General features: G+C 37.7%; 1 protein-coding gene across 1 annotated transcript in view; it reads left to right on the forward strand.

The window, feature by feature from the left end:
- CNGB3 (cyclic nucleotide gated channel subunit beta 3) overlaps positions 1–26,733 on the forward strand; it is a 151,009-nt gene that overhangs the window by 51,185 nt on the left and 73,091 nt on the right. Inside the window, 3 exon segments of the mRNA XM_059901722.1 lie at positions 16,542–16,687; positions 18,298–18,426; positions 19,306–19,514. Of these exon segments, the coding sequence (XP_059757705.1) occupies positions 16,542–16,687; positions 18,298–18,426; positions 19,306–19,514 (484 nt within the window).

Raw genomic sequence — 26,733 nt, forward strand, 5'->3', positions numbered from 1 at the left:
CAAAACTACACACAAGCCACCAGAGTTTAGGCTTCTGTTCAACAGTCCTGTACCCCAGTGTGCAGAATATAACCTAACTCCACTTATTTGATGATCAGCACCCTGAATTCTCCTCCATTGCCTAGTCTGATTTATTTCTGTGCTATTTTCAGCTTCTCTGAGGCTCTCTTGTGATTTTGCTTCATTGACCCAGACAGTCTTGGTTTCTCTCTTTTTATAAATTATCTTTCTTCACACTTAAATTATTGAATTGCTCCAAAGGGAAGCCTTTCCTGCCAGGAGCTCTCCACTGGCATCCTTATGGAGGAAGCCGATCTCTGCATCATGAGCTTCTGTTCCATCCTCAGGCCACAGCAACATGTACTGCTGCTAAAACAATTACAAATCTGCCTCAAGGTAACTGACATTTTTGAGGGGGGAGTTGAAATTGTTCTACACTATCTTTGTCACACCTGCCTCTTGCTATCCATGATCTCATTCCCAATTTGCTCATAGCAGAAGAAGACAGAACCCAAAACATTCATCTTCTGTGGTTTAGTAATGATTGGTATTACTGTGCCTTAAAGAAAGGAAACCAAGCCTTGTCCTTTCTCTAGATTTTGTCCTCTCTGATGCAGTAAAACTAACTGGGTGCAGATATCTACTTAGGCAATATTTTCACTTAAGATTAGTAGGTGGATGAGATTAGTAGGTGGATGAGTAGACCCACAGTCTGCCCTGAAGAAATAACATATCTCTCTGCAGCATGTGATTTCAAAATTTAGATTCAGGGAAAAGTTGGAGAATTTACTTTAGTCTCAAGGTCTAAACTGAATTTCTCAACATAGCTTTTATTGGAGCTCTATATTCTCCACCAGCGAAAATCCCAACTCCTTCACCTGCTTCCTCTTTTTAAACTATTTTACCTTTTAAATTATGTTCCTACCATCAGAGGAAGAGACCTCCATACAACGCCTGATATGAATATTGAATTTACTGCTTTATAAGCAAGTCAGAGCTATGCTTGGAAGGTTAAGTCTTCCTGATCAAAGCAAAGAGCTGGTCTTACATAAAGTTTGACACCATGGAGTTCAAGAAAAAATCATTTTCCCTTAGAAATTTCTAAGTCTTCTAATATTTTCTAGAAATTTCTAGTATCCAGTAGTGCCAATGAGAAATCTCATGCCAATCTAATGCTTCTTTATTTATAGGCATTTTTTTCCACTTCTGGAAGCTTTTAGGATTTTTCTCTTTAATCTTAAAGTTCTGAGATTTAAACAGTTTGCTAAGTTTGGGTTTTCTCTTATCTCACTCACATTTGGTGATCCTTTTAAATCTAAAGACTTGTGCATTTCTTCAGCTCTAAAAAAAAGGTTTCTCTATAGTTTTAATTAATTTATCTCCTTTTTCTCTCATCTCTCCTTTGGGAACTTATCTAGCTTTTGTTAGAACTTCTAGATCTATCTTTCATGTCTTACTTACCTTTTTTACCATCAATCCTCTTACCACGTCTTGCATGCTTTTATATTTCCTGTCCTTCTGTGTTATATTCTGGGAGAATTCTTCAGCTTACTAATTCTCTCTTCAGTTTTGTCCATTCTGCAATTTAGCTAATCTCATAACTTTTTTGTTTTTATTGTTGTTGCTATTTTATTTTTGATTTTTGGATGATTAAAATTTTTATCTCCAAGTCTCTAGTTGATTCTTTTTCACAATTAACATTCTACGTAACATAAAATAGATTCCCTCTCTTATCTCCATGAAGATATAAATCTTTTATAAAAATTATTGTCTGTTTTGTTCATTTTATTTCCTCAGGTATTAGTTTTTATTTTCTTTAATGCTTCTCATAGTGCTGATTTTGCACAATTGTTTGACAATCTTTGGCTTGTGTGATCATCATTGTATTGAAATTCTCCATAACTTCAGTAGATCAGCTGTATACAAAGGGAGATAATAGACGTGGGCTACCTTAGGGATGGAAGTATTTTATAATCAACATTGTTTATTATCAGCACATAGTGACAATAAAAAGACTGACTTTTAGTTATGTATATTTTTTTAATTATCTGCAGACATTGCCCCCCTTAATTGCCATCATCTGGGGAAGATCAGTCCCACTAAACCCTTTCTCACTCCACCTCCTCAATTCATCCCACCACGTGATAAGCCATTGCTATGGATTCTGTTCCATTTACTGTCTTCTTTCTACAGTGATTGTGGGGAAAAACATTGCTAAGAAAAAAATAGATAAGCAACAAGGATTACAGTAAAGCACTATGAATTATACCCAATATCTTGTAATAACCTATAATGGAACATCTGAAATTACATCAGCCAAAAAACTGAATCACTATGCTGTACACATGAAGCTAACACAATTTTGTAAATAAACTATACTTTAATTTAAAAATTGCTAAGGGTATAACACTAACTTATTGTCTGGGCATATAGTCCCTTATTCCCTCTGAGTTTTGCCATCCACCTGGGATACAGCTCTGTTTCTCCAGTCCAAAACCCGTATTACTGCCCCACCCTAGAGACAATTGCTTCTGCTTTCATCCACTCCATGCAGACTTGGTGAGAAAGAAGTCAACCTACTTCACTTACTGTGAACATTGTTCCTCATATAATCACCCTAATGGTAGACTGTGGCTCTTGAACCACCCTCTTCAAGGGTAGAGTACTTCCAGAACCCTTCTCACTTTGCAAAAAATATCTGTGAGGGTTTTAGGCAGTGGTTTTCTTCATTAATAATAACAACAGTGGCCTGCTCTAAGCGCTTCACAATTTGTGAGAATTTGTGAGAATTAAATGAGTTAATGAGTACATGAAGCCATGTACCTTCTGTCACTAAAAAACTTCTCACATTTCCTATTTTCCAGCTAGCAATTTCCTGTTTTCCATCACTGTAGATTTTCTTAATCATCTTTTCTGTCATTTCTAGAGATTTATGGCATTCAGCATATTATCTTGATCTAATTTTTTATCTGCTTCTTAAAATAGATTTACCCTTTTTTTTTCTAGACATGTAAGCATTCTGTAATAGTCTGCTCAGGCTGTCATAACAAAATACCACAGACTGGGCAGCTTAAACAACAGAAATTTATTTTCTCACAGTTCTGGAAGCTAGAAGTCCAGACCAAAGGGCTGTCATAGTTTGTTTGTTAAGACTTCTCTTCCTGGCTTGTAGACAGCTACCTTCTTATTATGTCCTGACTTGGCCTCTCTTCTGTAAATGTACAGAGAGAGAGAGAGCTCTCTGGTGTCTCTTCCTCTTCTTATAAGGACACCAATCCTGTTGGATTAGGATCTCATGACGCTATTTAACTTTAATTACCTTCTTAAAGGTCCCATCTCCAAATAGTCACATTGGGGGTTATGATATCAACATATGAATTTGGGGGGGACAATATTCAGTCCATAACACATTCTAATAGATCAATTCTTAAAGAAAACAGCAATTTACTCAGAGAAAGCTAATAAGTAAGAACAAATGTAAGGACACGTGTAAAATGAAAGAGAAGGATATTAACTAAAGAATCTTCAAAGTGAATACAGAGTATGGTATCTTTCCTGATGAAAACTACTGTGCAAAAATATCTGTAGCATAAATGAATGTGACATTCAAAACGCACCTCAACTTCCCCAAGACACCAATTTTCAGGAACATTTGTGAACATATTCTTTGACTCATTCAGGCTGATATTGTATAAAAGAAATTATAAAAACATAGTTGTTGCTTACTTTACTCTCAAACCTGAAACTCTTTAGGGAATTTAAGATGTTTATTAAAATGAAATATATTAGTATTAAGACGATTTCATGTTGATATTGATATGCTATAAAAGAAATCCAAATTCTCTTTCCAATTGGGTAAAGATTTGGAAAGGGTTACTATTCTTATGTTGTTGATGTGTTTGTATGTGTATATGTGTGCATATACATGTACATATGGGACTTATGGATATAAATTTTAAATCTATGTGGCAATATTTTTGTAACTTTTTGGTTACTTTAGTCTTAAGTAGTCACTTAACTTTTAACAAACTTAGGCACCACCACACTTATTATGGACCATTAGAATGTGATTCATAACAATAAAAATAAGCGTTATGTACACAACCTCCAGCACTTACAGATTAACAGAAGAAGAGATCTAGAGAGTAGACTGCTGGAAGAGGTTTGCAAACAAGATTTGGAGCCATAAATGTATCGTAGGCTGTTCTACACAGATCAAGAATAATTTAGATTAGGAAATTGTGTATCATAATATCCATATGTACAAATTAATGTGTACAAACTATACCATATGTAGAAGTGAAATGTGACAACTCAAAATTTTCACAGTATTTAGAGGTAAATGTGAGAAGATAGCAAAGTGAGAATTGGTTAAGTTATATATTAATGACCCAAGTTTTTGCTTAAAATTTGTAGATTTTATGATAGAGCACAAGATACATTGTTTAAAATCAGAATTTTGTCCAAATTTCAAGTATTTTTGTTCAGAAATTTAATCCTACAAAATTTTTCACTTATTCAAATCAGATTTCTTTTCTTCAAATGTAAATTTTGAGGACATCTCTCTGAATTTATCATTAATTAATACAAATACAAGACTGAAAAAATGACCTGCTCCTCTCCCCGTCCCAAACTTCCCATATTAGAAAATAATATTCTTTTTTATTGAAATATAGTTGATGTACAATATTATGTTATTTTTAAGTATACTACATGGGGATTTGACATTTTCATAAATTATGAAATGATCACCACCATAAGTCTGGTAGCCATCTGTCCCCTAATAAAGTTATTAAATATTATTGACCATATTTATTATTATGTATATTACATCATGTGTCTTATTTATATTATAACTGGAAGTCTGTACCTCTTAATCCCTTTTATCAATTTTACCCACCCCTACCTCTTCCCTTCTGGCAACCACCCATTTGTTCTCTGTATCTATGAGCCTGTTATACTTTTGTTTATTTGTTTTTAGAATCCACATATAATTGGGATCATACATTATTTGTCTTCTTCTAGCTGATTTATCTCACTTAGGGTAAGGCTCTAGATCCATCCATGTTGTAAAAAATGCCAATATTTTATTTTTTTATGGCTGAATAATATTATATTATGTGTGTGTGTGTATATATATATATATACCACATCTTCTTTATCCACTTGTCTACCAATAGACACTTAGGTTGCTTCAATATCTTGGCTACTGTAAATAGTGCTACAATATACATTGGGGTGCATATACCTTTTCCAATTAGTGTTTTATTTTCTTTGGGCAAATACCCAGAAGTGGAGTCTCTTGATCATATGATAGTTCTATTTTTAATTTTTTGAGAAACCTCATACTGTTTTCCATAGTGGCTGCATCAATTTACACTTTCACGAACAGTGCATGAGGTTTCCCTTTTCTCCACATCCTCACCTACTCCTGTAATTTTTTAATAGCCATTGTGATGGGTGTGAAGTGATATCTCATTGTGGATTTGATTTGGAGTTCCCTGATGATTACTAATGTTGAGCAACTTTTCATGTGTCTTCTGGTTATCTGTATGTCTTCTTTAGAAAAATGTCTATTCAGATCCTACACCTATTTTTTAATCAGGTTTTTTGTTCTTTTGATGTTGAGCTGTATGAGCTCACTTTATATTTTGGATATTAATCCCTTATTGGATATATTGTTTGAAAATATATTCTCCCCGTCAGTAAGCTGAATTTTTATTTTGTTGCTAGTTTCCTTTCCTGTGCAAAAGCTTTATAGTTCGACGTAGTCGCATATGTTTATTTTTGCTTGTGTTCTCCTTGCCTGAGGAGACAGATCCAAAAAATATTGCTAAAACCAATGTCAAAGGGCATGCTGCTTATGTTTTCTTCCAGGAGTTTTGTGGTTTCAGGTCTTACATTTAATTCTTTAATACATTATGCGTTTATTTTTGTATATGGTGTGGGGAAGTGGTGCAGTTTGATTCTTTTGCATGTAACTGTCCAGTTTTCCCGACACCATTTATGGAAGAGTCTTCCATTGTATAGTCTTGTTTCTGTTGTCATATTTAATTGATCATATACGTGTGGGTTTATTTCTGGGGTCTTTATTTCATTCCATTGTTCTATGTGTCTGTTTTTGGTCAGTACCATAATGTTTTTATTACACTAGATTTGTTATAAAGTTTGAAATCAGAAAGCATGATAAATTCATCATTTTTCTTTTTCAGGATTGCTTTGGCTGTTAGAGACCTTTTGTGTTTCCATACAAATTTTAGAATGATTTCTTCTAGTTCTGTGAAAAATGACATTGATATTTTGAGTACAAGATTTTTGCCTCCTTGGTAGGATATTTTTCCATGGGTAATTTTTTTGTTTTGTTTTGGATGCAATAGTGAGTGGGATTGTTTTCTTAATTCTCTTTCTGATAGTTCATTATTAGTGCTTAGAAATGCAACAGATTTTTGTATATTAATTATGTATCCTACAGCTTTACTGAATTCATTAATTAGTTCTAATAGTTTTTTGCTGGTGTCAAAGATTTTCTATATATATTACCATGTCATTTTCAAATAGTGACAGTTTTACTTCTTCCTTTCAAATTTGAAAGCTTTTAATTTATTTCTTGTCTGATTGGTGTGACTAGGACTTCCAATAATATGTTGAGTAAAAGTGGCAAGAGTATACTTATCGTGTTCCTGAACTTAGAGGAAAGGCTTTCAGCTTTTCACCATTGAGTAAGATGTTGGCTGTGGATTTGTCATACATGGCCTTTTTCATGTTGAGATATGTTCCCTCTTTACCCACTTTGTTGAGAGTTTTTATCATAAATATCTTGTCCTGGACTTTTGTTTGTTGGGTTTTTTTAGTACAGACTCACTTTCATTATTGATAATTGGTCTGTTCATATTTATCTATTTCTTCTTGATTCACTCTTGGAAGATCGTACATTTCTAGGAATTTATCCATTTCTTCCAGATTGTTCATTTTATTGGTGTATAATTGCTCATGTTATGATCCTTTGTATTTCTGCAGTATCAGAGGAAACTTCTTTCATTTCTGATTTTATTTTATTTTATTTATTCTGATTTTATTTATTTATTTCTCTTTATTTCTTGATGAGTCTGGATAAAGGTTTGTCAATTTTGTTTATTTTTTCAAAGAACCAGCTCTTAGTTTCATTGATCTTTTCTATTTATTTATTTATTTGTTTGTTTGTTTGTTTGTTTAGTTTTGGTCTCTCATTTATTTCTGCTCTGAACTTTATTATTTCTTTCATTCCATCTTTGAGCTTTGTTTGTTTTTGTTTTTTCTAGTTCTTTAGATTTAAAGATAGAGTGTTATTTGAGATTTTTCTTGCTTTCTGAGGTAGGTCTGTATCTCTATAAACTTCCCTCTTAGAACTGCTTTTGCTGCCTCCCATTGATTTTGGAATGCTGTGTTTTCATTTTCATTTGTCTTCAGGTATTTTTTTATTTTCTCTTGGATATTTTTAGTGACCCACTGGTTGTTTAGTGGCATATTGTTTCGACTACAAGTGTTTGTGTGTTTTGCATTTTTTTAAATTGTAGTTGATTTCTAGTCTTATACTCTTGTGGTCACCAGAGATCTATGCTCTAAGCGTGCCCCATGTGGGCTGTGAACCCCCGTCTGCTGTGGTAGGTCTGACTTCTGTGGGCACACTGTTAAGCAAGGCTTTCCCCAGCCCACTTGACTGCAAGGCCTTGCTTCATGCAGTGACTGTGGCCCAGTGGTAGGTGAGGCTGGGTCCCCACATGCCTGGGTGCTAAGCCTGGGGGCCATGGGGCCACAAGACTGGTACCAGCCTTCCAGTGGTCACAGCCAGATCCCTTCGTGGATAAGAGGCAGTGGGTCTGGTGCCCGTCCACTGGTAGGCAGGTAAGCCCCCAGTGCTAATATGCTAGAGGGAGGATTCCTAAATGACACTTCCCAGCACCAGTGTCCACACAGTGCAACAAGCTCCCAAAAATGGCTGCAGCCAGCATTTCCATCCCCAGGGGGAGGCCCAGTTGCCTCCTGCCTCTCCAGGAGGCTTTTCAAGATGAGCAAGGGGATCTGACCCACGTTCCTCTTAAACTATTGCCTCTGTGCTAAGACATGTAGAGAGTGAGATTTTACATGCACCTTTTTAAAGCAGAGTCGTTGTTTCCTGTAGCCTTCTGGCTCTCCCAAACATAAGCCCCACTGGTTTTCAAAGCTGGACACTTCAGGGGTTCATCTCCCCAATGCAGGACCACCAGTCTGAGGAGCCCAATTTGGGGCTCAGATCCCTCACTCCTTGGGGAGGACCTCTCTGATTGTGATATTCCTCCCATTTGTGGATCACTGACCCAGGAATGTGGGTCCTGACTGTACCATGTCTCCACCCCTCCTACCCATCTTGTTGTGGTCCCGTCTTTATATCTTTAGTTGTAAAATTATTTCTGCTAGTCTTCAGGTCTTTCTCATACACAGTTGCTCTGTTAGATAGTTGCTTATAGATAGTTGTAATTTGGATGTACCTGTGTGAGGAGGTGAATTCAGGGTCTTCCTACTCCTCCATTTTGCTCACACCTTTCCTGGAGTATAATTTTCTTTACCTAATTCCTGTCTGTTATTCAAGACAGAAATAGCAAGTTTTAAAGACTTTGACCAACTGGAATTTTTTAAATGAGTTAAGTCATTGAAAAATGAATTAATTCTTAATTAAGCATTAATTAAGAAGAATCTAGCAAAATTTGCAAAAGCCAAAAATTATTCAAGAAGATCTTATTATAAGAAATAAATACTACTTTTAAATGAATTTAGGAACTAATGAATGGAAATCTAAAATATTATTTAGAGAACAAAGGCAGGTTCTAAGTACTTCTTTTACAAAATACTTGTTAAGACAAATGAAGAGAAAAATGACAAAATTTGATGACATTAAAATTTTCCCCAACCAATTTTCTTAAAAATTACCAATGAAATCTTACTTGTTAAATTTAAAGTCCTCCCCTAGTCCCCATCTTACTCACTTTGTGTTATGACTTCTTTTGTCAAACTCTTAGCTTCCCCAACTTCTGTGATATTTTTCTCTCTCAGCTTTACTTCTCTAACTGCTACTTCTCGGTTCCTTTACTTGTGCTACTCTTTAAATGTCAGCAAATTCCAAGGTTGTGGCCTCCCAGTCTTATGTTTTTCTGTATAATTTCCACCATCTCCCCTAGATAGATGATTCTTAGTTCAACTTCTCCAGTTCAGTCTCCCCTACTGATAGGGGAGACTCCCTTCTCAACTGCCCGATACACTGAATGTATTATTATTCACACCTCAAGTTTACCATATATTAATATATTTCTATTTATCTTACAACTTATGTCTCCATCTGAGTTGCCCGTGTGGTATCACAATTATCCACTTTGCTAATTCTATTAGTTTCCTAAGGCTGCCATAACAACTTACCACAAACTGAGTGGCTTAATACAACAGAAATTTATTCTCACAATTCTGGAGTCTAGAAGCCTGAAATCGAGGTATTGGCAAGGTTGGCCCTTCTGGAAATTCTGAGGGAGAATCTGTTCCATGCCTTTCTCCTAGCTTCTGGCCATTGCCAGCAATCTTTGGTGTTTCTTGGATTGTAGAGGCATCACTCCGATCTCTGCCTCTGTGGACACATGGCACTCTCCCTGTGTGTTTCTTCCATGTTTTCACTTGGCCTTCTTATAAGGAAGGACTCCAGTCATTAGATTAAAGGCCCACTCTACTCCAGTATGACCTCATCTTAACTTAGTTACATCTGTAAAGACCTTATTTCCAACTACAGTCACATTCTGAGGTTCTGGATGGACATGAATTTCGGCAGAACACTATTCAATGTAGTACATTCACCAAACTTGACATTTCCTGCTGTTACATTAATCCACATATTTTAACTCAACACTCTTCCCTCTTCAAGTCACACGTCTTCCTCACCACAACTAATTATCATCTTTCTTTTTTCAATTACTTTCTAAAACATAGCTAAAAATGTACCTCTTCTTAGAATTCTGTTACGGTTCCTCATTTGTCTCAACGGAACTTTCAAGCCAAATTATAGGTGATTGGAGATCTTATATTAAAAGGTTTGTGCCTTTATTGTCCTCTACAAGGCAGCAGCTAACACATCTTTTCTCAGGCTTTTTCCTTCTTCTTGAATATCTTCCCTTTACATTATTAAAGTATCATTCCTCCTCCTCTGACCACCACCTTCTCATTTTGCCCCATCAAAATTTGTCATCCATTTGTGTTATACTAAAGCAACAATCTTAAACTAGAGAACACGTATCACAGGGTGTACATGAAAACTTTCCTGGAGTCCTAATAAACACCAATAGTTTTAAAACAATCAAGTTCAAGATCTACATTTTACATATGTGCTCTTTCTTAAAACTGATATTCCTGAGTACAGCTGCAGACCACGAGTTTTTCTCTCCTACCTTTCTTTTCCCATTGGCTTTTCTCTCACTTTACCAAAGAAAGGCCTACTTCTAACCCATCCCAATACTACTATAATACATTGCCGTGGAGTGCAAAAAATTTCTACAGTCCCAAACACAGCGACAATTGTTGATTATGTGATTTTTTTGCCTGTATCTGATTGAATTTAGGAAGTAATGAATACTGTCATAATTATCTTATTTGCTATCAAATGTTTTTTAAAATGTGTTTTCTCTGATCCTTATCAAAAAAGAAATAAATTGCCTTTTAACTATAACTAATTCTTTATTCTTCCATAAGTACATATACAAATTTAAAAAGTCTTGTCCATCTCAATCAGAGATGGCTACCAATAAAACTTTCATGCTTGTTTATCAAAATTTGTAAAATATACTTACTGTTTCCCAAATTCTTCATCAAGGAATTATGAGGAATAATTCTTTTAAAAATATACATTATGAACTAGAATTATCAAATATAGCTTAAATGAAGCATTGTTATAAAAAGCATATACCTTTTGTTCCCTCTTATACTTCCATTCGGTATTTTGTTTTATGAAATATATATTTCTTCATCTCCATTTTTTTCATTCACAAAATTACCTGAGGAGAAATACATTCATAACTTCTGTATGTATATAGGTGGGAAAGAAGATAGGCAAGGATTACTGTAGAAAAAAGCTGTAAAAAAGAAAAGAAGGTGGAATAGATTGACATATTAATGCTCAGCTAATATAAAAAGAAAAATACATAGGTGAAATATAGCTATGGATTAGAAATGCTGACATGCTTTCTCATACAATTTTTAGCATGTTAACTGTGAGGTATGTTTGCACAGTACAAACTGGTGTTGTTAATTGGCAATTATATGGTCAAATAGGACTTACAGATAATTCAGGAAAAGAAAAACATTCTCCTTAAGTCTTAGGGCTTGAATTAGACATTTTGACAGTTTGAATACCTGACTTTACAGTCAATGATTCACCAATCCTCAACTTTTCTTTTTATGGATTTTTTTAGTGCATTGAGGTACATCAAATAAGGTCAAAAAAGATTGGAAGTAGTGGGTTTATTTATTCAATAAGCATTTATTGAAAACCTACCTTGTCCTAGATCTTGTGGAATATAAAGAAAACATACAGTTCCTGATCTTGAAAATGTCAGTCTATGATAATGTCAAATATAAACATTGCTTTAAACACCCCATATGCACTGGATCACCAAGATCTTGTTGCCAGAACTGTATTCCTGAATGTTTCCTGGGTATCACAAGCAAGGTCCTATCACACAGTGTCCTATAAACACCATGAACTGAACACACACACACACACATACACAAACACACGACTCATTTTTTCCATATGCCCACTACATACAAACATCTCCTTCTGAATTTCAATTTATATTAATGTTTTCATATATCTGGTCTCTTGTAATAGTAATCATTGTGAATTTAGTCACTTGTAATAAAAACTTAGAAATTATTCTTGATTCTTTATTTGGATTTATCCAAAAAACCCAGAAAGTTCAAATTCTTTGATTTCTGCCTCTAAATAAATTCTTTAGTCCCTCTCTTTTTCCCTCATCCACTCTAACCTAGTCTATTAACTTCTTTCTTTGCCTCCGTGCATTTACACTGCTCCTCTTCAACTCTCCCACTATTGTTACTTTTCCAAAACTTCTATCTGCTCATACCCCTCATTTGCTTAATATTCTCTACTGGTTCCTATTAGCCCATAGGCCAATGTTTAAACTCCTAAGCAGATCATACAGGAACCATCATAAGCTGACCCCACTCACCTTTCCAGACCTAACCACCATCACTCCTGACACACTCCACCACCTGGTGCCCTCCACGTACACACTGTCTTCCAGTCACACCAAAATACTTGCTGAACATGTCATATTTTTTTCACATCTTTGAACATATTGTTCTCAAGGCCTGGAAGGCCCTTATTTCATTTTGCTGTCAAAGACCTTCTAATCCTTCCAGACTTAGGATGCTTTCTCTGTGAAGCCACTCCTTGATACCCCAGGCCAAGTTCAGTGTGAGCATAGCATTTTGTACATATTTTTATTACTTACTATTAGCTACTTATTTACATCCTTGCCTCTCCCAATTAAACTATGAATATCCATAGGGCTAGTATCTGTTTAACTTATCTTTCTATTTCCAGTATAAAAAGTAGAAACTCAATAACTGTTTGATGGATGAATAAACTTCTAAGCAGACTAAGATTTTTAAGCAGAAATTTATGAAATGATATAAATGACAACACATCTTAATCAGAAAAAAAGGTTTTCTTGGTTTTGTAGACTGAATGCCCTCCTATTTCTGTATTGTGTATGATGTATCAGATTTTCTTCCATTGCGGCTCCATCTTCTCCATTCTTGAATGGTTTATAGAGGTCTTAGTGGGACACACTTGAAGAATCTTGATGCTGAAGCAGAACTTTAGACATTTGAAAGAGGTATAAGTTATACTATGATAATTATAAGGAGAGAGAGAAAGACACCGATGGTTGGAGAATTTGTAAACAACTAGATTTATGATATATTTGTAGACCTGGTGGAAAATGGATATTAGTGGAGAGGGGCTCTTTAAATGGAATCCACAGGTTACCCATTTCCAATGTGAACCACATGGGTTCCAGTTTGGAAGTGAGATGGAAAGGGCAAAGATGCGTGTGAGGAGGTGAGAACAGATAGAACTTATGGGGGCCTGTGTAGACCCAGTGTCATACTCAGAAGGAAAGTAGAGAGTGAGTTAGAACTTTGAGGAAAAGCTGTGAGGAAACTTAGATCATTATGAAGTATACTAGTTTATACAGTAAGTCCCCTACCTATGAACTTTCAAGTTGCAAACTTTCAAAGACGTGAACATACGTTCACATGTCCAATCATTTAAGTTAGTTCGTGTGTCTGGCGTACATTGTCACATGCATGCATTCTCTACAAGTGGTTGTGCTTTTGTGTATTTTACTATACAGTATTAGATAGAGTACAGTAGTACAGTATCTTTATTTCAAGCCCAGGATGTCTGGAAGCAAGCGTAAAAGCAGCGATGATGTAGCTGTTATTGCTAAGAAGTACCAAGCAATAATGATGGAAACAAAAGTGAAAATAACTGAGAGAGGGGAGTGAGGCGAAAAGATGGTAGACATCACTCATTCTTATAACATGAATCATTCAACCATTGGCATGATTCTAAAGAACAAGGACAAGGTCATGGAACATGTGAAGTCTGCTGTGCCGATGATGCTGACAATAATATTGAAGAATCGTGGGAAAGTGATGGAGGAGATGGAGAAACTTCTTCATCCTGTGGATGCAGGATCAGCATCAGCACTGAGTCCTGCTCAGCTTAATGCTGTTTCAAGAGAAAGCTAAAAGCCTTTATGAAGACCTGAAGAAGAAACACATTGAAGAATCAGAGGGCGCATCTTTTAATGCCAGCCATGGCTGGTTTCATCGATTCAAGGCTAGAGCCAACATTCACAACATAAAAGTAAGTGGCGAGGCAGCGCGTGTAGATACGGTAGCTGCCCAGGAATTTCCTGAAATGCTTCAAGAAATTATTGATGAAGGCACGTATTTGCCCAAGCAGGTTTTTAATGTGAATGTGGCAGGACTGTACTGGGAGGGGATACCAGACCAAAGTTACATCAGTAAGGAGGAAAAGTTGATGCCAACCTATAAAGCAGCAAAGGATAGGCTAACTCTGTTGTTTGGTGGCAATACTTCTGGTGATATGAAGCTGAAGCCTCTCTTAGTTTATCATTCAGAGAACCCAGGAGCCCTTAAAAACATAGCCAAGGGTTCTCTTCCTGTTGTGTGGAAGAGTAACCCCAAAGCCTGGGTTACACAGGCCATTTTAAAGGACTAGTTTTTCCACCCTTTATCCTGGAGGTAGAGTAATATTGCTTGGAAAAGGATGTCCCATTCAACATTCTTTTGTTGCTGGACAATGCTCTGGGCCACCTCCCATTCATAGACGACTTTCATCCCAGCGTCAAAGTAGTGAATCTGCCACTGAATACTTCGTCGTTCATTCAACTTATGGACCAGGGAGTTATAGGGACTTTCAAGAAATATTTATGTCACAATTTTCATCAAGCAGTAAAGGTGAGTAACAAATCAGGAATAACCTTGCAACAATTTTGGAAGGACTATAACATCTACAAGGCCATAAAAAAAAAAACCATTGACTTTGCTTGGCATGAGGTTACAGCCGTCACCATGAATGGGGTTTGGAAGAAACTTTGCCCGCAGTTTGGTCGTGATTTTTATGGATTTGAGAAGGTGGATGAGGAGTCCAAAGAGGTCTTCAGAAACTTAGTGACTCTCAGTGAGAAGCTGGAGCTAGATCTGCAAGAGAACAATTTCACTGAACTCCTTGCTGTGCAACACAAGGAGCTTACTAATGAAGACCTGACGGAATTGGAGGCCCAGAGGAAGGACAAAGAGAGACAAGAGGAAGAAGAAGTAACTGAAGAAGGAAAGAGATTCACGATGCAGGGAATAGCAAGGGGATTTTCTTTATTTGAGGAGTCACTGTTAGCTTTTGAGGCACAGGACCCGAACATAGAACGGTACACGAAGGTTGCAGCAGCCATTCAGAATGCAATCCAGTGCTACCGTGTCATTTATGATGAGAAAAAAAGAGCTACTACCCAGATGTCACTGGATAATTTTTTCAAAGGGGTAGATAGACTTGAATCCAGCAAGGAACCAGAACATGTGCCATCAACGTCAGGTGTGAGTGAAATTTCAGCTTGCCCTCTGTCTCCTATTGTTCACAATCCTTCAGCTCTACCATCTCCCACCTCCTTTCCCTCCTCCAGTCAGTAACTCTTCTTGCCTGTTCACTCGATGCCAGCCCCTATATGCCAGCTGTTGTACTGCACTACTGTACTTTTTAAGGTACTGTACTGTAAAACTGTAAATGTTTTCTTTATTTTTTGTTTGTTTTTAATGTATTATTTGTGTAAAAAAAAAGGTATTATAAACCTAATACAGGACAGTACTATATAGCCAATTGTGTTAGTTGGGTACCTAGGCTAACTTTGTTGGACTTATGAACAAATTGGGCTTATGAACACGCTCTTGGAATGGAACTCGTTCATATGTAGGGGACTTACTGTATGTTATGCTTTATATGTTTTCTTAGAAGGGAAGTTCATTAAATCACACAAGATATATTAGTTTTCTACTGCTGAATAACAAATTATGGCAATTTTAGAGACTTAAAACAACACCCATTTACTAGCTCATAGTTCCATAGGTCAGAAGTCTGGTTGGGCTTGTCTGGGTTCTCTGCTTAAGGTCTTACACAGCTGATATCAAGGTGTCAGCCAGGCCTGGCTGGGCTCTTACTTGGAGGCACCAAAGAAGAATCTCCTTCTAAGCTCATTCAAATTATTGGCAAAATGCAGTTTTTTATGGTTGCAGGACTGATGTCCTTGTTTCCTTGTTAACTAGCCATGGATCACTCTCAGCTCCTAGAGGCCTCATGCAATTCTTATCAGGGGACCCTTTTCTCCTTCAAAGCCAAAAACGGAGAATTTCTCTCAAGTAAAGTTCCCCTTGTGCTTCAAATCTCTGACATTTTCTTCTGTCACCATCTGGAGAAACTCTCTGTTTTTAAAGGGCTCATTTGGTTACATCAGGCCCAGCTATATAATTTCCTTATCTTAAAGTCAACTGAGCCACATAACACAACTAATTATGGGAGTAAAATCCACCATATTCATTTTCCCTGGGATTATGCAGACATGTACACAAAGGAGCCATCTTAGAACTCTGCCTATTGTGTCAACTATAGCTTTTTTTCTTCTCACTATACAGTCTAATGGCAGAACCACAGTCAAGAACACTCATTTGCTATTTCTGGATTCTAATTTTTCAATGGCAAATCTGTATTGCCCGAGCACTATTTCCATCAAATTTAATGCTTAAGTTGTTCTATCCAATTGCAGAAAGGAACAGTTAATAATCTTGGGTATATAAGGAAGGTGAAGAGACTTAATCCCTTCCCTGTATGTTTCTCCTCATGGGTCCAACTCTGTCACCATTTTTTTTTTCTCATTTAGTCCAAAAAGCAAACCACTTGGAGCCCCTGTTATTAATGAGTATGCCGATGCCCAGCTACACAACCTAGTGAGGAGATTGCGTCAAAGAACAGATTTCTGCAAGAGAAAGTTGGTGGAAGGTGATATGTCCTCACCTGAAGGCAGCCCCCAAACTGGTGAGCAGTGTGACCTCAAAGTACCAGGAAGAAGGAGGTTATGAGTGGACATGTATTTTGCAAATATTTTAGTTTGGGGTTCCCCAAAAGCCAACCCCAAGACAGTGATTTAGCTATAAATATTTTATATTGAGGGTGCTCCAGGAGGTGAGCGTGAGCAAGAGAGACAGAGAAGGGAGTTAAGACAATAAAGGTGTGTTAATGAAGCATTACTGCTGTGGGCCACTGGGGCTTGAGCCAGCTGAAAATCTGTATGGATGACACATCAGAATTATCCTGAAGGAGGAGGAAGCTGGGGTATCAACACATCAACTCCTGTCCTTCGTTGGCTGAGGGTTGCTGCTGGGGAATGTTGCTAATACTCCAGCATTTTAAGCAAGCCAGCTGGGAGAAATCCCCGAGGCAGAGAGATGCAGGAACCTTCTGCACATGACCTCTGGCCCACAGAATATGCACAGGCCAACAACAATATCTGTTATAGCAAGTTGTATTGTAAATATTAATTAATAATACCCATAATAAACAAAACACTTATAATAAGAATACAAGAATACTACCTGAGTACACAACAGAGCAAAGGACATCAGTGAACTAATCACATAAGGAGAGAGAAAATTATCAGTCTATCTAATAATTACAGAAATGTGCTTATGAAAAATTAATAAGTACAATAAAGTAGAGCACAAAAGTGATATATATGTCATATATACATAGATATATGTTGTATATATGTATATATATAGTATATATACATATATATACCATGATTATATCTATATAAAATGTTTATAAATGTATAGAAAAAGTAGAGAAGAAAGTGTGTTGTTTAATAACAGATAAATAAAAACTAAATTGTTAATTACATGGTATGGAGTTGAGGATTTCCTTATAATTCTGTATGAAGAAAGTTGGATTTTCAAAATGAACTATGTATTATATATAGTTTCTTTTTAAAGAGAAGGGTCTAAAATATAGTCATTATAACTTGATAAAGATTTGTTGAAAGAATATTTTGAACTTTACTTACCCATAACTGGAAGGATATAAATGAAGCTAAAGAAGCATGAAACTAGGGGACTTCCTGGTGGTCCAGTGGTTAAGACTTTGCCTTCCAATGCAGGGGGTGCCGGTTCAATCCCTGGTCAGGAAGCTGAGTCCCACATTCTTTGCGGCCAAAAAACCAAAACATAAAACAGAAGCAATATTGTAATAAATTCAATAAAGACTTAAAAAAAAAAAAAGAAGCATGAAACTGAAACCTGTGGAATGGTGCACATTTGTAATGTTTCTGTTCAATGTAAATCCAAAGCACTAACTATTTATGCTCCAAAATATGTGGGAATGAAACTTGTATTTAAAATATCCTATTTGTAACATCTTTGGGACACTTAATTTAAACTTTAAACCTGCTATTTATTTCCAAATTTTGATGTTTTCATTACTTGGATATTTTCACAAATGGCAATATTTTAAATGTCATGAAATGCCTCATCTGCCTGTATTGAGAGGGGAAGATTTTGGAATGTTTTGATTCCAAGAAATCCAAGCTTTTTCCTCATTAAGCTAATCTAACCTCTTAAAAATGTTTTCATCTCGTTTTTCCTATAAAGCAAAGCCCACAGTTTTATCATCAACACAAGAAAGCAGTGCTAAGCTAAAAGAAGAACATTATCAGAAGGTGCCTCTGACAGAGTACCTGAAGCGAATCAGACTTCCAAAAAGCATAGATTCATACACAGGTACCATCAAAGGGTGGACTATCTCAGTGGGAGGGCTGGCTATTACCAAGAACCCCTGAAACCCAAAGTCACAGATGGCTTCCATTTTCTCTAGCCAGTGTTCTGAACCTATCTAGAAAGCAGAATTTAAACTGTATTATCTGCAGTGGGTTGTTTTCCCCTTTCCAGTGAAGAGATAAAAATATTCCTGTGTGTTTTTAAAATAGTCCAGGGCCTGTCCTGTCCCTAATTAACTTCCAAAAGAAGTCCCAAAGCATTAAGTAATATGTTCACTGAACACCCCCCAAAAAAAATAATCATTATAAAATGTCTGTCACCTTCCATGGCTTCACATTGTTAATTAATCCAACTGAACAAATCCCCTCCTACAGCTTCCCTTGGGCAGAGGAAAGCCCTGTGTGCAGGGTCATGGACTGCCTTCACTGGCTGATTTGCCCCCTCCCCACTTCAGTCACACCCCTGTGGGCAAGATGTGACCTTTGGCTCACAAGCCCTGGGTGATCCTGCAGCTTAATTACCAACCAGCATAAAGCCCTTTGAGTCAGTTCTCCTGGACACGGTACCTCTGACTTTTCCTTGGGTTCCCCTTTCCTGATCTAAATAGTACAGTCACTCATGGGGACAGACTCAGTGGCCACTTCTCTAGGAGACAGGAAGAACACTCTCTAATGTCAGAAAAGCTGATTAGATGACTTATCCCTCGTAAACCCCAGTGCCTCGGCTCTAGGGGCAGAATTGTGCTGAATGTTTTAAACAGAGTCTCTTACACAAATTGCTAATTTCCAGATGGTAGTGCCCCAACTTTACCAAACTAAGCAACAGAATTATTTTAATGTTTTTTACATGCCATGTGGATTACTCCAGTCGCTATTTTTCTAGATCGATTCTATCTCCTGTGGCTCTTGCTTGTCACCATTGCCTTTAACTGGAACTGCTGGCTCATACCGCTGAGCATCATTTTCCCATATCAAACACCAAACAACGCACGCTACTGGCTTATTACGGACATCATATGTGATACCATCTACCTTTTCGATTTGCTGTTAATCCAGCCCAGACTCCAGTTTATTAGAGGAGGAGACGTAATAGTAAGTAGGGCTCGGGAGAAGCACAAACTGACAAAGGAATATCAGATTGAACTACAAAAAAACCAAATTAACAGCATTGTGTTATTTAATGTCTGACTGATTGTCTGCATGTGTGGGTCTTTAACCACTGGAACCACCAGTATAATAACAATAATAATAACAACAACAATAACAAAACAACCACTGAGCAATCACCATGTGCTGGGGGCCATGCATCTCCCTGTGCCTTAGTTTCCTCATTTAAAAAATGGGAATAACAATAGTACCTTCATAATACTGATGAGAAGACTGAATGAATTAATGCAGGTAGGGTGCCTGGAACTGTGTCTGGTGCCTATCCTCTTTTCACTCTTCACTTTCCAGATTCATCACACCTCACTCCTCATCATCAAATGCAGTGTTTTGTCCACTTCAGAAATATCATTCTTACCCTTAGGAGAAATCATCTTCTCCTGGATTTATTCTCACTGTTGAGGGAATTTCAGAGCCAATCCAATCAATCTAAGACAGAAAGAGAAGACTATGTTTTCACAAGTACACACCCAAATCGTACAGCCTCTTATACCCTGCACCCCACCCCTGGGCCCTTCCCCAGCTAACTAGAACAATGCTTCCTTTCCAACTGATGTCCACTGTGATATCCTCGTCACAGTTGCAGTGAGGGCTGCATGGAACAGATCTTCCAATGTCAAAGTAGGAAGAGCAGAGCAACCAAGTGTATGGCATCTTGGGTTCATATATGTTTTTGAAGAAGAGGGGTAGTCTCCTTAATCTCCTGAATATTTTCTTTTGAATCTCCAGATGATTTTAAGTTATCAAAATGCTGAAAGGAGTTTGGGTCATTTTTTTCTTTAAAAAATATTATTTGTTGAGGAATGCCCCCTATATTTGAAATCTTTGCTAGGAAGAAATTCTAAAGGCAAGAGCTAAAGCTATAGCAAAAATCTATTCAAAATATTCCTTGTGTGGACTTCAGAGCATTAGGTAACTCACCAGGATGATCCCCTAAGTTCACTGACAGTTTGATGAATGAAGATGTGTACAAATAAGAAATAACACCCAAAAAAGGGGACACTAATTTCAAAAGGGGGCACTAATTTCAACCTGCATTAGGTGCACAAAGGGGGGAGAAAATCAATGTCTGACAAATGGAAAATGACAAAATCAGTAAGGAGAGACTTTTATTTTCAATTTTCTAAGAGGTCTTTGCACACAATGGAGTGTTAAAACCAAGAAAAATAACCAATAAAAACACACTCAATGGGCTCTATTTAAAATGCATTATCACAAGCTACAAATATAGAGCAGGAACTAATTGCTTTGTTTGTTCAAATAAAGTTTAATGGTTTCTTTAATGTAGAGTAGGTAGTTTTAGACTTTGAAACTTGATTACATTTTGCTAAAAGGACTATGCAAGTTGAGTACCCAACCTGAAATTCTCACTACATTTAGCTATCTATGTGAAATTTGTTTTACACCATCAAATTATTCATTCATTCACTCATTCAACAAACATTTATTAAATACCTATAGTTGACAGATATTCCAGAACTGGAGGATGGAAATATCAATTCCCCAAGGGCTTGAGGGAAAACAGATACCAGATTGAGGTGCTGGAGGCCACAATAGAGGGAATTGGAAGGGTTTACAAGTTTTCCACAGCATTTATGTGCTGTATGTTTCTTCTGAGAATGGTGTTGCACAGAGAACAGAATTTTGATTCAAGGACCAACAAAAAGGGTTGCTTATTTAAAATGTCCTTTATAGACAGCAGGAATAGAGCTGGGAATGACACCATGGAGGTTATGTAGATATGAGACTTGCACCCACAACACTTTGCTAAGACTGCCAATCACAAGGATCCACGGAAACGCTCAGAGCCTTCTAGTGACCACGTCTATCAGGCCTGCCACTATAGTCAACTGCTTTTGGTCCATTAGCTACTATTTATAAACTGTTCTAGAGAAAATTAACAACTCCCTTCTCTGTGCTCTGCACATTTTACTCACACTTCTGTTATTTAATTGTTAAATAACAATTAAGTTCACTATGTTGTAGCAGAAACAAATAGCCCAGGGTCAAATTTTGCCTCTGAAATTAACTTACAGCAATACTTGAGAAAAATAAATTTACCCTTTCATTGTGTACTATCTGTGTCATCTGTAAAATAGAACTAGTACCACCGACCTCATAAACTTATTGTGAAGATTAAGTAAGACAATGTGAACACCTAGCCTAGGGTCTGGCTTCTAGAAGACGTGCAGTGAATTGCTGACTGAATCAAATGAATGAATGTCCACACACTAACTTCCTCTTGTCTCCTATTTGTATAGGCAGCTCGCTTTCTTACCTGATAATAAGTTTCTTGAGAGTAGGGACAGTATTCAATTCATTTCCCTATTTATCCTAGGAATTCAGAGGGTATACTCAAAAATGTTTGAAGGAGTGAATTAATGGCAATCTTGGTTCAAGGATTTTCTTCCCTTGAATAACAGTTTAATGTACCTTGTAGTTGTATTATATGATATTATTATCTTGAAACATTTATATCTGTTCTATGTGAAATTATGGAGTTTCTATGAATTATTTAAAAGAAGAGGTAAACAATAAATAAATATAATAATACCTTAGATGAGGGTCTTCAAAGACTATCTGTTTGAAAAAGATTTAAGTTCAATTATCATACCCTTTCTAAAGTAAGCTTCCTCAGAATAAATGTTGCCTGCGTAATAATGAGGCTTAAAAGAGACAGAGAGAATTAAATAGGGTTACATATTAAAAATAAGTGCCTACAGAGAGACTTCAAGATGGCAGAGGAGTAGGAACTGGAGATCACCTTCCTCCCCACAAATACATCAGAAATACATCTACATGTGGAACAACTCCTACAGAACACCTACTGAACGCTGGCAGAAGACCTCAGACCTCCCAAAAGGCAAGAAACTCCCCACGTACCCGGGTAGGGCAAAAGAAAAAAGAAAGAACAGAGACAAAAGAATAGGGATGGGACCTGCACCAGTGGGAGGGAGCTGTGAAGGAGGAAAGGTTTCCACACACTAGGAAGCCCCTTCACCGGCAGAGACAAGGTGTGGCAGAGGGGGGAAGCTTCAGAGCCACGGAGGAGAGCTCAGCAACAGGGGTGCAGAGGGCAAAGTGGAGAGATTCCTGCACAGAGGATCGGTGCCGATCAGTACTCACCAGCCCGAGGGGCTTGTCTACTCACCCGCTGGGGTGGGTGGGGACTGGGAGCTGAGGCTCGGGCTTCAGAGGTCAGATCCCAGGGAGAGGACTGGGGTTGGCTGCGTGAACACAGCCTGAAGGGGGTTAGTGTGCCACAGCTAGCTGGGATGGAGTCCAGGAAAAATTCTGGAACTCCCTAAGAGGCAAGAGACCATTGTTTCAGGGTGCGCAAGGAGAGGGGATTCAGAGCACTGCCTAAACAAGCTCCAGAGACGGGCGTGAGCCGCGACTATCAGCGCGGACACCAGAGGCAGGCATGAAAAGCTAAGGCTGCTGCTGCAGCCACCATGAAGCCTGTGTGCAAGCATGGGTCACTATCGACACCTCCCCTCCTGGGAGCCTGAGCAGCCCGCCACTGCCAGTGTCCCGTGGTCCAGGGACAACTTCCCCAGGAGAACACACTGCGCACCTCAGGCTGTTGCAATGTCATGCCGGCCTCTGCCGCCGCAGACTCACCCTGCATTCCATATCCCTCCCTCCCCCTAGCTTGAGTGATCCAGAGCCCCCTAATCAGCTGTTACTTTAACCCTGTCCTGTCGTGGTGAAGAACAGATGCCCTCAGGCAACCTACAGTCAGAGGCAGGGCCAAATCCAAGGCTGAACCCCAGGAGCTGTGCGAACAAAGAAGAGAAAGGGAAATTTCTCCCAGCAGCCTCAGAAGCAGCGGATTAAATCTTCACAATTAACTTGATGTACCCTGCATCTCTGGAATAACTAAATAGACAACGAATCATCCCAAAATTGAGGCAGTGGACTTTGGGAGCAACTGTAGACTTGGGGTTTGCTTTCTGCATCTAATTTGTTTCTGGTTTTATGTGTATCTTAGTTTAGTATTTACAGTTTGTTATCATTGGTAGATTTGTTTATTCATTTGGTTGCTCTCTTCCTTTTTTTTATATATACATTTTTTTTTCCTTTTTCTCTTTTTCTGAGTGTGTATGTATATGCTTCTTTGTGTGATTTTGTCTGTATGGCTTTGCTTCCACCATTTGTCCTAGGGTTCTGTTGGTCCATTTTTGTTTTATGGGGTTTTCTTTTTTTCTCTTTTAGTATAGTTTTTAGCACTTGTTATCATTGGTGGCTTTGTTTTTTGGTTTCATTGCTCGTTCTTTCTTTTTCTTTTTTTAATTACTTTTAAACTTTTTTTATTTTTAATAACTTTTATATTCTTATTTTAATACCTTTATTTATTTTATTTTATTTTTTCTTTCTTTCTTTCTCACTCCCTTTTCTTCTGAGCTGTGTGGCTGACAGGGTCTTCGTGCTCCAGCCAGGTGTCAGGCCTGTGCCTATGAGGTGGGAGAGCCAAGTTCAGGACATTGGTCCACAAGAGACCCCCCAGCTCCATGTAATATCAAATGGCAAAATCTCTCCCAGAGATCTCCATCTAAATGCCAGTACCCAGCTCCACTAAACGACCAGCAAGCTACAGTGCTGGACACCCTATGCCAAACAAGTAGCAAGATAGGAACACAGCCCCACCCATTAGCAGAGAGGCTGCCTAAAATCATAATAAGGTCACAAAAACCCCAAAACCCACCACCTGATGCAGTCCTGCCCATCAGAAAGACAAGATCCAGCCTCATCCACCAGAACACAGGCACCAGTCCCCTCCACCAGGAAGCCAACACAACCCACGGAACCAACCTTACCCACTGGGGGCAGACACCAAAAACAATGGAAACTACAAATGTGCAGCCTCTGAAAAGGAGACCCAAAGACAGTAAGTTAACCAAAATGAAGAGACAGAGAAACACACAGCAGATGAAAGAGCAAGGTAAAAACCCATCAGACCAAACAAAGAGGAAATAGGCAGTGTACCTGAAAAAGAATTCAGAGAAATGATAGTAAAGATGATCCAAAATCTTGGAAATAGAATGGAGGAAATACAACGAATATTTAACAAGGACCTAGAAGAACTAAAGAGCAAACAAACAATGATGAACAACACAATAAATGAAATTTAAAATTCTCTAGAAGGAATCAATAGCAGAATAACTGAGGCAGAAGAAAGGATAAATGACCTGGAACATAAAATAGTGGAAATAACTACCTCAGAGCAAAATAAAGACAAAGGAATGAAAAGAATTAAGGACACTTTCAGAGACCTCTGGGACAACATTAAATGCACCAACATTCGAATTATAGGGGTCCCAGAAGACGAAGAGAAAAAGAAAGGGACTGAGAAAATATTTGAAGAGCTTATAGTTGAAAACTTCCCTAATATGGGAAAGGAAAAGGTCAATCAAGTCCAGAAGCACAGAGAGCCTCATACAGGATAAATCCAAGGAGAAACACGCCAAGACACATATTAATGAAACTATCAAAAATTAAATACAAAGAAAAATATTAAAAACAGCAAGGGAAAAAACAACAAATAACATAAAAGGAAATCCCCATAAGGTTAACAGCTGATCTTTCAGCAGAAACTCTGCAAACCAGAAGGGAGTGGCAGGACATATTGACAGTGAGGAAAGGGAAAAACTTACAAACAAGACTACACTACCCAGCAAGGATCTCATTCAGATTCAACATAGAAATTAAAACCTTTACAGACAAGCAAAACTTAACAGAATTTAGCACCACCAAACCAACTTTACAACAAATGCTAAAGGAACTTCTCTAGGCAGGAAACACAAGAGAAGGAAAAGACCTAGAATAACAAACCCAAAACAATTAAGAAAATGGTAATAGGAACATACATATCGATAATTACCTTAAATGTAAATGGATAAAATGCTCCAACCAAAAGACATAGATTGGTTGAATGGACACAAAAACAAGACCCATATATATACTGTCTACAAGAGACCCACTTCAGACCTAGGGACACATACAGACTGAAAGTGAGGGGATGGAACAAGATATTCTATGCAAATGGAAATCAAAAGCATCCTGGAGTAGCAATTCTCATATCAGACAAAATAGACTTTAAAATAACGATTACTACAAGAGACAAAGAAGGACACTACATAATGATCAAGGGATCAATCCAAGAAGAAGATATAACAGTTGAAAATATTTATGCACCCAACATAAGACCACCTCAATACATACGGCAAATGCTAACAGCCATAAAAGGGGAAATCAACAGTAACACAATCATAGTAGGGGACTTTAACACCCCATTTTCACCAATGGACAGATTATCCAAAATGAAAATAAATAAGGGAAAAAAAGCTTTAAATGATACATTAAACAAGACGAACTTAATTGATATTTATAGGACATCCCATTCAAAAACACTTTCTTCTCAAGTGCTCGTGGAACATTCTCCAGGATATATCATATCTTGGGTCACAGATCAAGCCTTGGTAAATATTAAAAAATTAAAATCGTATCAAGTATCTTTTCGGACCACAACGGTATGAGACTAGATGTCAATTACAGGGAAAAATCTGTAAAAAATACAAACACATGGAGGCTGAACAATACACTACTAAATAACCAAGAGATCACTCAAGAAATTGAAGAGGAAATTTAAAAATACCTAGAAACAAATGACAATGAAAACACAATGACCCAAAACCTATGGGATGCAGCAAAAGCAGTTCTAAGAGGGAAGTTATAGCAATACAATCCTACCTCAAGAAACAAGAAACATCTCAAATAAACAACCTAACCTCACACCTAAAGCAATTAGAGAAGGAAGAACAAAAAAAACCTCAAAGTTAGCAGAAGGAAAGAAATCATAAAAGTCAGATCAGAAATAAATGAAAAAGGGCTTCCCTGGTGGCACAGTGGTTGAGAATCTGCCTGCCAATGCAGGGGACACGGGTTCGAGCCCTGTTCTGGGAAGATCCCACATGCCGCGGAGCAACTTAGCCTGTGAGACACAACTACTGAGCCGGCGCGTCTGGAGCCTGTGCCTTGCATGAAGAGAGGCCACGACAGTGAGAGGCCCACGCACCACGATGAAGAGTGGCCCCCGCTTGCCACAACCAGAGAAAGTCCTCACACAGAAATGAAGACCCAACAC

Source organism: Balaenoptera ricei, chromosome 17 (genome assembly GCF_028023285.1).
Source record: "Balaenoptera ricei isolate mBalRic1 chromosome 17, mBalRic1.hap2, whole genome shotgun sequence".
Classification (NCBI taxonomy): domain Eukaryota; kingdom Metazoa; phylum Chordata; class Mammalia; order Artiodactyla; family Balaenopteridae; genus Balaenoptera; species Balaenoptera ricei.